This window comes from Hemitrygon akajei, chromosome 1 (genome assembly GCF_048418815.1).
Source record: "Hemitrygon akajei chromosome 1, sHemAka1.3, whole genome shotgun sequence".
NCBI lineage: Eukaryota > Metazoa > Chordata > Chondrichthyes > Myliobatiformes > Dasyatidae > Hemitrygon > Hemitrygon akajei.
Window position 1 is genome coordinate 194260661 of NC_133124.1, and position 15826 is coordinate 194276486.

A 15826-nucleotide genomic window follows, 5' to 3' on the forward strand; every position below is an offset into this window, starting at 1 on the left:
GCATACAGGCCTCCCAGCAGCATTTGTGAGGAGAACCACAGGATGCAATGGGAAATAGAAAGGGTGAATCAAAAGGACAATGCTATGATCGTCATGGGTCATGTTAACATGCAGGTCCATTGGGAAATTATGTTGGTAATGGACCTCAAAGTAGTGAGTTTGTTGAATGCTTAAAGGGTGACTTTTTGGAGGAGTTTGTCGTTGAGGCTACTAGGGGATCAGCTATATTGGATTGGGTGTTATGTAATGAATCGAAGGCGCATAATTAGCTTAAGGTAAAAGAACCATGAGGAACCAGTGATCATAATATGGTGGAGTTCAGCTTGAAATTTCATAGAGTGAAAGTCTGATGTAGCAGTATTACAATGGAGTAAGGGGAATTAAAATGGTAAGAGAGAGAATGTGGCCAAGGCAAGTTGGAAGGAGCAGCTGACAGGGATCTCAGCAGAGCAGTAATGGCATACGTTTATGGGAAAAATGAGGAATGTGCAGGACATGTGTATTACTAGTGAAGAACTGCTCAAATGGCAAAATATTTAACAAAACACCCTACAAAGAACAATTAAACGAATCATTAGAAGGATAAAGATAAAATATGAAAGCAATCTACTAAATAATATCGAAGTGAATAGTAACAGCTTTTTCACCTATGTAAAATCTAAACGAGAAATGAGAGTGGATATAGCACCGCGAGACAATGAGACAGAAGAATGGGACAATGGGATGTCAGATGAGCTCAGTGAGTATCTTGAATCAGTCTTCACTGTGAAAGGCCCTAGCAGTGTGCCAAGTCTTGTTCTGTGTGAGGGAAGAGAAGTGTGTACAGTTACTATTACAACAGAGAAGTTGCACACAAAGCCGAAAGAGTTAAAAGTACATAAGTCACCCAGTCCTCATGAACTACACTCTAGCGTTCCGAAAGATGTAGCGTCAGAGATTGTGGTGGCTTGCATTTCAAGAGGTCCAGAATACAAGTGCAGGGGTGTGATGCTGAGACTTTATAAGACACTGCTGTGGCCTCACCTTGACTATTAATAGAGTGTTTGGCTACTCATCTTAGAAGTGATGTGCTGGCATTGGAGAGGTTACAAAGGAGGTTCACATGGATGTTTCTAGCAGTGTAAGGGTTATCATACGAGGAACTTTTAATTGCTCTGGTTTTGTACCGCTGAAACTTAGAAGGATCAGGATTGATCTCATTGAAAGTATTCAAATGCTAAAATGACTATACAGCGTAGATGTGCAAAGGATGTTTCCCATGATGGGAGTGTCTAGGACAAGAGGTCACATCTTAAGAATAGAGGGCCGTGCACTCAAAACAGAGATGCGGAGGAATGTCTTCAGCTAGGGTTGTGAATTTGTCCAATTTGTTGCTACGTGCAGTCGAGAAGGCCAGATTATTTGCTTTATTTAAGCAGAGATTGATAGGTTCTTCATTGGATATCGCATCAAAGGATACCGGGAAAATGCTGGGAAATGGGGTTGAGGAGGATAAAAAAAAGTATCAATGATGATTCAATGGCAGAGCCGGCTCAATCGGCCAAATGGACTAATGCTGATCCTATGCCTTTTGATTCTACGGTCTCGTAGTTTTATATATGTTCATTAATATTTCTGGAACGATTTCAAATTTGGTTTATTGATGCTGCACAAATGAAGTTGGTAGAGATAAATTTTAAGACAATTTGATATTCCAGTCATGAAATCGTGGGAGGAAGAAGTTAGCAGCTTTGCCTGCTGGCACATATTGTGCTAGTGTTTTAAACCTTGAAGTATGCTTTGTTCTTATATATCTTGCGCAGATATAAATACTGTTAAAAGAATCTGAACTTGGAATCAATGACTGTTTGCAGGAACAAAACAAGTCAAGGCAAAATGGCACTCCACATGAAACTTCCGTTATTCTACTTTCCCGCAGAGAACAACTTTATTTCTGCGCTCCAATAGATAGGGAGTCGGACATTGAAAAACACCAAACCAAATCATAATTATCAATACGTGTATAATTCAGCGTTAAGCTTGTTTTGTTGGTGAATCCTGTGAGCTGAATGCCAGCATTATATTTATGCTATATGTCACTAGTTTTCCTGTTAGACTTCTTTACCCCTGCTGGGGTTCTTTGCTGAAAGCAACACTCCTGTGTACACTATGCTGGGAGAGCCTAGTGGCGGCCCTGGATGATGGAAATCTGATCGCCCCTGTGGCAGACAGCAGATGATTTCATTTGTCCTCTGAGCGAAGATTCTTTAGCTCCTGAGGATCAGGACTTTAGAGTTTTCCCTGGCGTTTCTGGAAAAACTATTTTTTTTATGTTATGTTTCCGTGATTCTGTGGGTATTCCTCCTAACTTCACAGCATGGTTTGCGGCTGTCCGTGGTAGTGTTACATTTGATCGATAAGAGGGTGAATAAGATAACCAATGAGAACCCAGACTACTAATTAAACACTCAAATTGGGAAGGTTGCTGATGTTGATCCTGATTAGTCAGATAATGCATTTGGAAACCATCCAACGTGCAGGTGACGCACATGGTGACAGAATCAGTAAGAAATCAGACGTCATTTTATTTGGGTACAACACAACAACAGCAATAACAGCAACATAAGTAGCAGCTGTAACAGAATTATTAAATGTTTAGTGAAAATTTGACTTTGCCCTGTCAGGAATTTGAAAATATTTGATGGCAAAAGAGATGGAGGGCAAACTTTACACTTGAAACTGTTCTTCATAACATTTTTCAGAAAGAGTAATGCTGCACAGAATGTCCAAATCCAGATTTGTGAAGTATCAATCTAACTGGATGGAAAGATTGAGATTTCCATTGAAGGTGAACAAAAATGTATGAACTAGTCGTTGGGAATGGTAATTATGCATAGCCGATATTACAATCAATATTGAGTACAACGCCCGCAGAGCAGCTTGGTGAATGCCTGACACCGTGACTGATGTAATGTCCTCAATACAGTGCTGTTGCCAAAGAAAAATGCACCTGGCAAATCTGATGTCCGCCTTTTTCAACTGGTACGACTGTGGCATATATCTGAGCTACAGACATTTCACCTATAAACCAGTGGTGGAGCTTCCAACTTCGCGGTAAAAAAAAATAATTCAGAACGGCGCTGTATGACATACTTAAGCATTCCGGCTTTTAATTTTTTTCCTTAGAATTTATACTTCAGCATCTTCAGCTTCAATTATTCGCTGATTTCATAGTACAATTATTCTCAAAACTGTATTTCAGAAGAAGTTGCAAAAATGCAAACAATATAATTAGTTCAATTTTTAACGGAATGAATAATCTCATATATTTCTCTTCAATAGGACACTTGCAGTTAAGGCTCTCCGGAAGTGATGATACATGTGCTGGAAGACTGGAAATTTATTACAACGGAGCCTGGGGAACGGTTTGTGACGACTCCTGGAATTTAATTGACTCTAACGTTGTGTGTAGGCAACTGGGCTGTGGATATGCTTTGGAGGAAGAAATTCTTGATTACTGTGAACGAAGCACTGGAGAAGTTTGGTTGGATGAGGTGAGATGCTCGGGTAACGAATCATATCTCTGGGAATGTCCTTCAGCACCATGGGGCGAACATGACTGCAGTCATAAAGAAGATGTGATAGTTACGTGTTCCGGTAAGTGTACTGCCATTGTGCTGCTCTTCTACAGTGTGGTATAGGAGTCTTCAATTACAAAATGTGGGAAAACATTTGTAGCCCCCTGTAGGATTATTGTCAATTGATTGCCTCTGTAATATTTTCACTCTGCATTTCGGAACTAAAACAACGAACATGCTGGACCCAATAACCTTCGCCAAGAAGATATGAGGTGAATGTGTAGAAGAACGACAACCCACAGAGAGCATGGAAATATATTGATTTATGCGATAGTTAGAGTAGCTAGATCGTATTATGCCACAAGACCATAAGACCATAACATTTTGGAGCACAAGTATGCCATTCTGCTCAACGGGTTTGCTCCACCATTCAATCATGGGCTGGTCAACTTCATCCAGTCATCGCCACTCCCCTGCTTTCACCACAAACCCTTTGATTCCCGGGCTAATCAAGAACCTATCTATCTCTACCTTAAATAAACCAAATGAATTGGCCTCAAAATGCCCTAATGGCAATAAATTTCATAGATATGCCACCCTCTGACTAAAGTAATTAAGTAATGTCATGTTCTATTGCGTGATATGTTGCTTATGGTAAGATTGTGGGCTATACAATCTCTGCCAGTATATTTTATTTCGATTTAGAGATAGAGTGTTGTATTATACCTTAGCTAAGACCACATAACCTCCAAAGTACGTCCTGGAACATGGAAGGAGACTGGCACAGCCGGAGCAAACCACGTGTTCCTGTGTAGTACAAAAGTACTCCTTACAGTCGACGATAGCAGTGATCCCGAGTGTATGGCTGTAAGATAGCGTCACGCTAATGACTGAGCCACTGAAAGAAAAATGAAGAAAAAAAGACAAACAGAAAAGTTTTGATGTTTTGAAGATAGACGGCAATATGGAAATACCTAACTATGGATAATACAGCATCGATTCGCGAAGAATAAATGACATTTCAAAGAAAATTAAAATATTGTTTCTCATGCCTCTGTTGCATTTGGTTGTACTACTAAAGGACGGGGCAGGTTAGAAGAAATGAGTAGGAGTGGATCGGCAATATTAAAATAATATTATTATTATTACTGTTATAGAAAAGTACAGCACATTACAGACCCTTCGGCTCACAATGTTGTGCTGACCCTCAAACACTGCCTCACATATAAACCCCCCCCACCTTAAATTCCTCCATATACCTGTCTAGTAGTCTCTTAGACTTCACAAGAGTGTCTGCCTCTACCACTGACTCAGGCAGTGCATTCCACGCACCAGCCATTCTCTGAGTGAACAACTTTCATCTAATATCCCCCTTGAACTTCCCTTCCCTTAACTTAAAACCATGTCCTCTTGTACTGAGCAGTGATGCACTGGGGAAGAGGCGCTGGCTGTTCACTCTATTTTTCTTAATATCTTGTACACATCTATCACGTCTCTTCTCGTCCTCCTTCTCTCCAAAGAGTAAAGTCCTAGCTTCCTTAATCTCTGATCATAATCCATACTCTCTAAACCAGGCAGCATCCTGGTATATCTCCTCTGAACCCTTTCTAATGCTTTCACATCTTTCCTATAGTGAGGCGACCAGAACTGGACACAATACTCCAAGTGTGGTCTAACTAGAGTTTTATAGAGCTGCATCATTACATCGCGTCACTTAAACTCCATCTCTCGACTTATGAAAGCTAACACCCCACAAGCTTTCTTAACTACCCTACCTACCTGTGAGGCAACTTTCAGGGATCTGTGGGCATGTACCCCCAGATCCCTCTGCTCCTCCACACAACCAAGTATCCTGCCATTTTCTTTGTACTCTGCCTTGGAGTTTGTCCTTCCAGGGTGTACCACCTCACACTTCTCCGGGTTGAACTCCATCTGCCACTGCTCAGCCTACTTCTGCATGCTATCAATGTCTCTCTGCAATCTTCGACAATCCTCTACACTATCTACAACCACCAACCTTTCTGTCGTCTGCAAACATGCCAACCCACCCTTCTACCCCCACATCCTGGTCCTTAATAAAAATCATGAGAAGTAGTGGTCGCAGAACAGATCCTTGTGGGACACCACTAGTCACAACCCTCCAATCTGAATGTGCTCCCTCCACCACAACCCTCTGCCTTTGGCAAGAAAGCCAATTCTGAATCCTCCGAGCCAAACTTCCCTGCATCCCATGCCTTCCGACTTTCTGAATATGCCTACCATGTGGAACCTTGTCAAATGCCTTACTAAAATACATGTAGATCATATCCACTGCACTACCCTCATCTACATGCCTGGTCACCTCCTCAAAGAACTCTATCAGGCTCGTTAGGCGCGATCTGCCCTTCACAAAGCCATGCTGACTGTCCTTGAGCAGACCATAATTCTCTAAATGCCCATAGATCCTATCTTTAAGAATCTTTTCCAACAGCTTTCCCACCATAGACGTAAGGCTCACTGGTCTATAATTACCCGGACTATCCCTACTGCATTTTTTGAACAAGGGGACGGCATTCGCCTCCCTCCAATCCTCCGGTACCGTTCCTGTGGACAACGAGGACATAAGGATCCTAGCCAGAAGCACAGCAATCTCTTCCCTCGCCTCCTGGAGCAGCCTGGGGAATATCTCGTCAGGCCCCGGGGACTTATCCGTCCCACTGCATTTTAAAAACTCCAACACCTCCTCACCCTTAATATCAAAATGCTCCAGAACATCAACCTCACTCATATTGTCCTTACCGTCTTCAATTTCCCTCTCATTGGTGAATACCGAAGAGAAGTATTTATTGAGGACCTCGCTCACTTGCACAGCCTCCAGGCACATCTTCCCACTTTTATCTCTAATCGGTCCTACCTTTACTCCTGTCCTCCTTCTGTTCTTCACATAATTGAAAGATTCCTTGGGGTTTTCATTTAGCCTACTCGCCAGGGCCTTCTCACACCCCCGTCTTGCTCTTCTAAGCCCCTTCATAAGTTCCTTCCTTGCTACCTTATATTCCTCAATAGACCCATCTGATCTTTGCTTCCTGAACGACATGTATGCTGCCTTCTTCCACCTGACTAGATTTTCCACTTCACTTATCACCCATGGTTCCTTCATCCTACCATTCTTTATCTTCCTCACCGGGATAAATTTATCCCTAACATCCTGCAAAATGATCCTTAAAAATCGACCGCATGCCCATAGCACATTTCCCATAGTACATACTACATTAATTAAAAGGGAACCAGAAGCTCATCGGAGCGACCGTTTTGCGAATTGAACATAGGTGCTGCTCAGAGCCATCAAGCCGCTAAGGGGAATAAAGTGTGAATGCAGACAATAATGTTAGCAATATATGTAGAATTCAAAAAAAAAATGCAGGAAAATATCTGCTGAACTTTGAAGCTTGTTTGAATCTTGCAGTGAGGAAAGACAACAGTCATGTCTAAAGCACTTTCATCAAAGGGTGAAATGAGATTTAATTGGGGCGGAGTCTGAATAGTAGAGAGTTGTTATAGCGATCGAGCGATTCCAACGAAAAGCTGAAATATTCTTCCTTTTTCTTCAAAAATTTACAAATTTTTGAAGGGAACTTTATTGTTTTCTTCTGCCAGTTTTTTTCCAGCATGTTCCCTCACTCTCTTCATCCTGTTCAGACAGAAATAAAACAAAATCCTGTTTTTCATCTTTCATCAAAACAATACCCCAATTTAGTGTCTGATCCATCGCAAAGTCAGTGAAAATCAACATAATTCCATCAACAGAACCAGTTCCTCTCCTTAACATTCCGCAGTTCTTCAGATAATCTCTCAATCTTATTTCTGATTTGATTACCCTTCCACACATTACACTCCCTTATGTATTTCGAGGGATTTAGTTTTTTTATGCATTGCAGATAGTTATCCCGTGCTGTAAGAAAACATCGTGACGAGCATTGCATTAACTGCTTTGTTCTCAGAACACAAAGAGTTGTGCCTGATGAACGGAGATCGACGATGTGAAGGCCGAGTGGAAGTGCGGTACAATGGGACGTGGGGAACAGTTTGTTCCGAGAAACTGGACGAAAATGCTGCGAACTTGATTTGTAAACAAATGAAATGCGGATCTCTGATATCTATTAAATATGACTACCAGACATATGGAAAGGGATCTGGTCCAATATGGCTTGATGAGATAAAATGTTCTACGTACGAGTCGACCCTTTGGCAGTGTCGTGCAGATCCGTGGGGGCAACACAACTGCGACCACAACGAGGACGCAGGACTTGCATGTGAAGGTAACAGTAGAAATTCATGACTTGATTATTTGCATTTTAAACGCAGATGTTCAATGCAAACAGTCCCTATTTTCTCTGTGTCATCAGAAGCCAGAATACCGAAGGGCTGCAGTGTAAAGGCCTGCGATTCACGAAGTGTACCTGGTTCTCAAGGTTAGCTGTTTATCCATGCTACAAGTTACAATATCTGTGTAAAGATAGTTTCGAAGTTATGATTAATACAATATGTTTTCTTATTGTACTCAGAATTGCAGTTGCGTCTTTCTGGCGACAATGCCAATTGTTCAGGAAGGCTGGAGATACTGTTCAATAATACCTGGGGCACTGTATGTGATGATTCCTGGGATCTGGCCGACGCCAATGTTGTCTGCAGGGAATTGGGCTGTGGCTCTGCCGTTTGGACAACAGTGTCCGATAAAATTACACAGAGCGTCGGTGATATCTCGCTGGATGAAGTGAACTGCAAAGGATCTGAATCTTTTCTGTCCAGTTGTCCTTCTTCTCCACTCGGTCAACATGACTGTGATCACAAGGAAGATGTCTTTGTATCTTGTTCCGGTCGGTATCTATGTGTAAATTTTATGTTCTATACAACCGATTTGTTGAATTCGGAATTAGGAACAACTGAAAAATAAAATCCTATAAATATGAAGTGTCTGAAAATTGTCCAATAATTCCCTTCACAGGAATGTCCAGACGTCCCGACAGTTACTCCGATTCAGGTAATTTATTTTAAATCGTTTTATTAAAAATTATTCAAGTTCTAATTTAGAATGATAGCAGTGATATTCCTTGTTACTATTTGAAACATTCAAAAGTCATTCCGAGAGTTTAACACACATGCTATAATCATTATTGCATCATCAAATATTTGAAACAAGATGTTGTAAAATAATTATATATCCGACTCCAGTCAAATGCTTCGATGAGAAAACGGATATGGTCATTGGGTTAGTTGTCTCAGTATTAACCATCCAGAAAGGATTTCGATGGGGTGTTCATATTGAAACATCGAAGCATTTGTACTGCAGAGGAGAATTTCAAAAATGTTGCTTGGATTGATGAACATGCCTTATGGGAATAGGTTGAGTGAACTCGACCTTTTCTCATTGTAGCGACGGAGGATGAGAAGTGACCTGATAGAGGTGTACAAGCTGATGAGAGGCATTGATGATGTGGATAGTCAGAGGCTTTTTCCCAGGGCTGAAATGCCTAGCACGAGAGGGCACAGTTTTAAGGTGCTTGAACGTAGGTACAGAGGAGATCTCGGGGTAAATTGTTTTTTGCAGAGTTCTTGATAACCTCATGGAGCTTAAAAAAATAGTGGGCTATAGGAAGCCATACGTAATTTCTAAGGTGAGGACATGTTTGTCATGGTCAGGTCCGTCATTCCTTATTCCAGTTTTTCGGGTTTTCCCTTGTTCTGTTGGGTGGTCTAATTGAGGCACATGATTCTTATAGTGCGGTGGCTACATAAGTAGCTCCTGGGTTCAGCTTAATTTGCTGGACTTTTCCCTTCTCTTCAACTTCCTCCTGAAGCCTTGACTGAAGCCTCGCCTGCGTCCTCGCCTGTATCGCTGCCAAATTCTACCGCCGGACCAAGATTGGAGCCTTACTGTGTCTAGATAAAGAACTGCCTATCGTTGTTTGGAACTATCTCTGTGTCCACCGTCGCTAGGTAGATCCCGCCGTTTGCCGTTGCCTTGTCTTGGGAACCATCTTTGTGTTCACACGTTCGCTAGATAGGTCCGGTCGTTTGACGCTACCTTGTGTTGGGTACCGTCTCTCTGTGTTCTGTGTACCATTCCTGGACCAATTTTCTGCACCCTAGGAGGGGTCCTGACTCTGTGTAGAGACCCAACCCCAATTCCTGTTCCTATGGAGGGATCCCGGCTCTGTGTTCCTGTTCTTTCAAGACCGAAGGTCTGTGTTCCTATTCTCTGAAGACCAAGGCAGTGTGTTCCTGTTCTCTCAAGACCAAGGCTTTGTGTTCCTGTTCTGTTAAGACAAGTTTTCGTGTTCTGCTGTCCTAAGATCTAATCAAGGCTTCAGGTTCTTGTCCTGTCCATGTGCCTCGTCCTGTGCAGGAGTTCCATGTCTTGTACTGCATCCAAGCCTGGAAGAAGCCAAGCGTCGTCTAGTCCTGTAGCCAAGCCTCGAAGAACCCAAGCCATGTTCAGTCCTGGAGTCACGTCATGTCCTCGCCTAGTTCCGGGATCCGAGCCCGATTCAAGACCCAGGTCCTGGGTCTTTGTCCAGTCTCTGGTTCGGGCTCCAAGAGCAGGCTCCAAGTTCCCAGTTTCTTGTCCCGGTCCCGCTTTCCTAGCCAACGTCCTAGCCGAAGTCTGTGTTCCTGTCCCAGCTCCTAGTCCGTGTACTTTCCTGTCCCAAACTCTAGTCCAATCCAGTTTCTAGTACTCAACTGTCTGTGTCTTGCATTTGTGTGCTAAGCGGCCTGTATTTTGCTTTAGGTTTTCTATGTTTCTTTGGTACTACACTTTTGATGATGAATTACTGATCCTTGATTGAGTAGTAATAATTGATTCATGTCAAGCCAGGTCACGTTTTATTGTTACTTCAACCATAACTGCCGGTACAATACACAGAAAAATACAAGGAAACGTTTTTCAGGACCGTGGTGCTACAGGAAACAATAGAAAAACTACATTGAACTATGTAAAACAACACAAAAACTACACTACACTACAGACCTACCTAGGAGTGCATAAATTGCAAAAACAGTGCACGCATTACAATAAATAATAAACAAGACAATAGGCACAGCAGAGGGCAGTAAGTTGGTGTCAGTCCAGACTCTGGCTATTGAGGAGTCTGATGGCTTGGGGGAAGAAACTGTTACGAAGTCTGTTCGTGAGAGCACGAATGCTTCGGTCCCTTGCATATGATAGATAGATAGATAGATAGATAGATAGATACTTTATTCATCCCCATGGGGAAATTCAACTTTTTTCCAATGCCCCATACACTTGTTGTAGCAAAACTAATTACATACAATACTTAACTCAGTAAAAAAAATGTGATATGCATCTAAATCACCATCTCAAAAAGCATTAATAATAGCTTTAAAAAGTTCTTAAGTCCTGGCGGTAGAATTGTAAAGCCTAATGGCATTGGGGAGTATTGACCTCTTCATCCTGTCTGAGGAGCATTGCATCGATAGTAACCTGTCGCTGAAACTGCTTCTCTGTCTCAGGATGGTGCTATGTAGAGGATGTTCAGAGTTATCCATAATTGACCGTAGCCTACTCAGCGCCCTTCGCTCAGCTACCGATGTTAAACTCTCCAGTACTTTGCCCACGACAGAGCCCGCCTTCCTTACCAGCTTATTAAGACGTGAGGCGTCCCTCTTCTTAATGCTTCCTCCCCAACACGCCACCACAAAGAAGAGGGCGCTCTCCACAACTGACCTATAGAACATCTTCAGCATCTCACTACAGACATTGAATGACGCCAACCTTCTTAGGAAGTACATTCGACTCTGTGCCTTCCTGCACAGGCAGGAGGGAGAGAGTTCGCATGAGAAGTGCGTGAGGTCCTGCGGAATGCTGATTGATTTGCGGAAGCAGCGTGTGGTGTAAATGTCTGTAATGTGAAGGAAGCAATATTATCTCTGACTCGAACAAAAAATGCAAGCTTTTAGTTCATTGATACGTCAATGCGGATGCATTTTCCGTTTTGGAAGTTAGTGTCGATGTCATATTGATGAATCACATATAATGCAGTTTTTAAGTCAAGCCCATCACCATATTCCGCATATGTGGCTAGATCCCTGACTTTCCAATCAATGGAATGCAATCTGATCACTTTTGTTCCACAACACTGCGCCCCTGCCCGCGTCCTGCTCGCTGAGCATTCAAGGGCATCGGGACCGGATTCCAGTCTCACTCCATCAACAAGTAAGTAGATGATATAACAACAAGTCGATGCACAGTAAAACGGTGTAGTGCGCATCTCGTTCACATCAACGGTATTGAGGATGAGCGACTTCAAAGGAATACATATCGCCAGCTGTGTAACCTGGTCGAATAATGTGGATACAATCAGAAAAGGGAAGATTTGCTGATGATAGAAATCGAAGCAACACACACAAAACGTCGACTGTGCTCTACTTCATAGATTCTGCCTGGCCTGCTGAATTACTCCATCATTTTATCTGTGTTGCCAATCATGTGTAGAAGTACTTTGAGGAAAGCTCAACAACGCCTCTATTTCCTCCGGGATCTTGTATAAGACATTTAAAAAATATTCCCAGTACAATATCATGTACTCTAGAGCTTACATTTTACTTCGTTATGATCTTGTCCTCTATTGTTTATGGCAATGCATTTTGTCTGTAGCGTTTGCACTATATTCTCAGTTCTATTATTGTGTTCGCTTGTTCTCTCTTCCCAACTAATGATGTAAGCTGTATGAACAATACGTAAAACACACATTTCAATGTACTGCATTTCGGTATATATGACAAAAATGAAACAACTCCAACTCAGTTTCCAGAATATTTTCTTGTTCTCCGGCGTGTGCTCATGCAGGACGAATTTAATATTTGCCGTGTGCCTTTAAACTTCCCATCACTTACTTTGATTTAACATTCATGGCATGTATGGTGTGTGACTGTCTGTGCTGCAGGCAGATCATCGGTGTGCAGGTTCGTGCTCCATTCTGTTGGGTGCTATTGATGGAGAATATAGAGCTTACAGATATGCAGTAGTGCAGCAGTTATTGGGCAACAAGGAATACACATCTGTCAGAAATGACGTATGAATGTTAATCTGATTATCATTTTCCCCCTAATAACTGGAGCCCTCCCACATGAGTATACTTTAGACCTGGAAGCGCAATGGTCGCCTGTGAACTTTGACGTCATTGTGACTTTTTGCAAAGCCTCGTATAACGGAGATATTTCCAAGTATTTCTGAATAAGGAAGAATTCAAATCCAGGACTGCACATCAATGCTTTGTGAAATGCACAATAAGTTTTCTTCAAGCATGCTTATCCTGATCGGCTGTGATTTCATTTTGCCATGGGAGACTGCAGACGGCCTCGGGAGATAATTATGAATTTGGACGAATGATCATGAAAGTGTTTTCTGGTTTGCGTTAAATAGGAAACAAATAAGTTGCGAAGCGAAAACGCAGATAGGGGTAGCTGGAACAACATTACATCAGCTTTCAAATGTCAGAATCTTAGAATTGTAGCGCCCGCTTTAAATTTATAAAATAAGCTTGCATTTCAGTTTTGCGTCGTACCTGTATTACCCTTGGAATCGTGGTCGTGGCTGAATTATTGATACTGAAGATGATAATAAGGAGGCAATCAGCACGAAGAGGTAAGATTTAACCATAATGTTTTACGATTATTAAGAATAGTATTTCATGTCTTGGTAAGAGTGATGTCTGTGTTTTCACATAGGTCCACGTTATTATCGGTTATCTTACCGATGCTGTCCACACCTCTCTAGTAATGATAACCCTATCATGTAATGTATCAATGCAGTGGAACGACAGTCAGTAATTATTTTTATCTACACAGATATACCCTATGCTCACTTTTCCACATTGGACTGTAATTAGCCCATGTACGCGTATTTGTACAATGCTGAATGAATCTACGAAGCTCTCGTTTACCAACAGTAGCATATTATTTATTTCCCGTTGTTGATTTTCATGGCGAGGGGTTCACTCTTTAATCAGAAACATGCAAATGGACATTATATTATCAACATTTACTTCAACAGGCGAAGTGCTGAGAGACGGGGTCATACCTGATGTATTTTACCAAGCACTTTATGAAGAGATTGAGACTATTCCTCACATCAAAAAGTCGGATTATACAGGAGATTCAGGTGTGTTTTATAAATTCTCATTGATTTTTCAATCAATATATATAGTTAGTTAGCATCCATATGGTATTAGAGATCGACAAACATTTCGAAAATTTAACAAAACACACTTCAGGATTGAAAGTAAAATTCAAAGGTCGCTATGTCCCATGACAACATGTGTTAGAGGGACAGTGTTAGAGTGAGTTCAATTTAGCAGTAGATTTTTCGCCAAAGAGATAGAAACACAGAAATCCTACGGCACAATACAGCCTTTACGGCCCACAATGCTGTGCCAAAAATATACTTCTGTGGAGTTAAACGAAGATTTTTACGTTTGAACTTTTGCCTTTCTTTCTTATTACACAGTTGGTGCAGTGGGGAGGCCAGGGAGGACTGTGCAAGGCTCTGGTTGCGGTATGGGGCAAGGCAGAAATGCATCCATTGTATCCTATGACTACATCTGCAAGCGGCACAGCTTCCTTCAGACCATGCTAAGCAGCTAGAGCTGGAACTGAGTAATTATTCGCAAGTCTGAGGGATTGACCGACAGTACTTACAAAGTCTGTAAATAGATGGATAGACAGATGGATGGATAGATGGATAGGTAGATGGATAAATAGTTGGATAGATAGGTGGCTAGATAGGTGAGTAGATAGGTGGCTAGACAGATGGGTAGTTATGTAGGTGAGGAGATTGATAAATGGATAGATAGATATAGATGGAGAGATAGATAGAGATAGAGAGGGGGAGGGAGAGAGAGAGAGAGAGAGAGAGAGAGGGGAGAGAAAGAGAGAAGGCACTAGACACAATCAGCAGGTTGACTTTCGGGGTGAGCAACATTGGCATTCATGATGAGGTGCCAAGTTCAAATATACATTGGCTTCACTTGAGAAGCCATAGTATAGTCAGAGACGATTACTTCTCCGACTGTAGGCCTAACACCTGTAGTGTGCTGCAGGGGTTGGTGTTGGGTCTGCTGTTGATTGCCATCGACGTTGACGATCTTGATGATCCATTAGATTAAGAGATTTGCGGATTACCGCAAGACTGGCCGTGTACAAAACAGCGAGGAATACTGTCAAAGCTTGTAGCATATTCTCGACTATATGGAAAACTGGGCTTTAAATGATATACTGAATTTAATACAGATAACTGTGAAACGTTACACTTAGGTAGGGCTTACACCGTCAGCGGCGGGACATCGAGCAACGAGGTAGAACAATGGGATCTTGAAAAATCTATATTTTTTTTCTTGAAATAGAAAGAGGTGTCACATGAAGATAGGGTCGTAGAGAAAGCGTCTGGCACATTAGACTTTATAGATCAATGTACTAAGTGCAGGTGTTGGGATGATGTGGTGAATTTGCGGAACATGGCTTGAGGACTAATTTGGGGTATTATGCACAGCTTACTACAAGAAAAAGTGAAGGAAATATAGCAGTATGTTCCAGGGCTTGAAGAAAGTTGAATAAATTAGTTATTCATTCCCTGGAATGTTTAGGGATGAGGGAGATTTGACAGAGATGTGATAGGGTGGAGACATGTCTCTAGCAAAGAAGGTGTTAGGCATCCCTTCCCTCCAGTAGCCTGCAAGTCACGCTTGGGCAAAGTGAATCAACAACATAGCGGATTCCACCCCCGCATCCTCCCCTTGACAGGTTCACAAGAAGCCATGAAGCAGGCCGTGGATGATCGTATGAGCAGCTGCTGCAGACCACAAGCCCTGGTAATGCGACCACCAATAGTGGACAGGGTGAATATTCTTTTGGGGTCACAGTGCAGAAAAAGGCAAAGGCAAACAACATTTGTACAAGAAATTGCCAAGAACAGTCTTGGTGATGGACACTACCATGATTACACGTTATAAGGCACGGCACAAATGATAATGATGATGATAATGATACTAATTTAAAACGACGGGTAAATGCAATCAGGCTGTTTCCACCGTGGTTAGATGGGACAATAACGAGAGTTAGTATGTTTAGGATGAAACCTGAAATATTTAAGGAGAAAACGAAGGGTATTTGTTCAGCCAGAAGTTGGTGAGGATGGGGAATGAAATGCCAGCGAAAGTGATGGTTGCCAATTAGGTTTCAGCATTTGACAGACAGTTGTATTGTTGCATTGC

General features: G+C 42.0%; 1 protein-coding gene across 1 annotated transcript in view; it reads left to right on the forward strand.

Annotated features, from left to right (window-relative positions):
* The window catches only part of LOC140728475 (scavenger receptor cysteine-rich domain-containing protein DMBT1-like), a 187370-nt gene extending 171805 nt beyond the window's left edge, over positions 1 to 15565 (forward strand). Inside the window, exons 10-15 of the mRNA XM_073047287.1 lie at positions 3322 to 3636; positions 7538 to 7855; positions 8102 to 8413; positions 8542 to 8577; positions 13612 to 13719; positions 15357 to 15565. Of these exons, the coding sequence (XP_072903388.1) occupies positions 3322 to 3636; positions 7538 to 7855; positions 8102 to 8413; positions 8542 to 8577; positions 13612 to 13719; positions 15357 to 15565 (1298 nt within the window). The remainder of the gene's footprint in view (positions 1 to 3321; positions 3637 to 7537; positions 7856 to 8101; positions 8414 to 8541; positions 8578 to 13611; positions 13720 to 15356) is intronic.
* Positions 15566 to 15826: the final 261 nt, after the last annotated feature.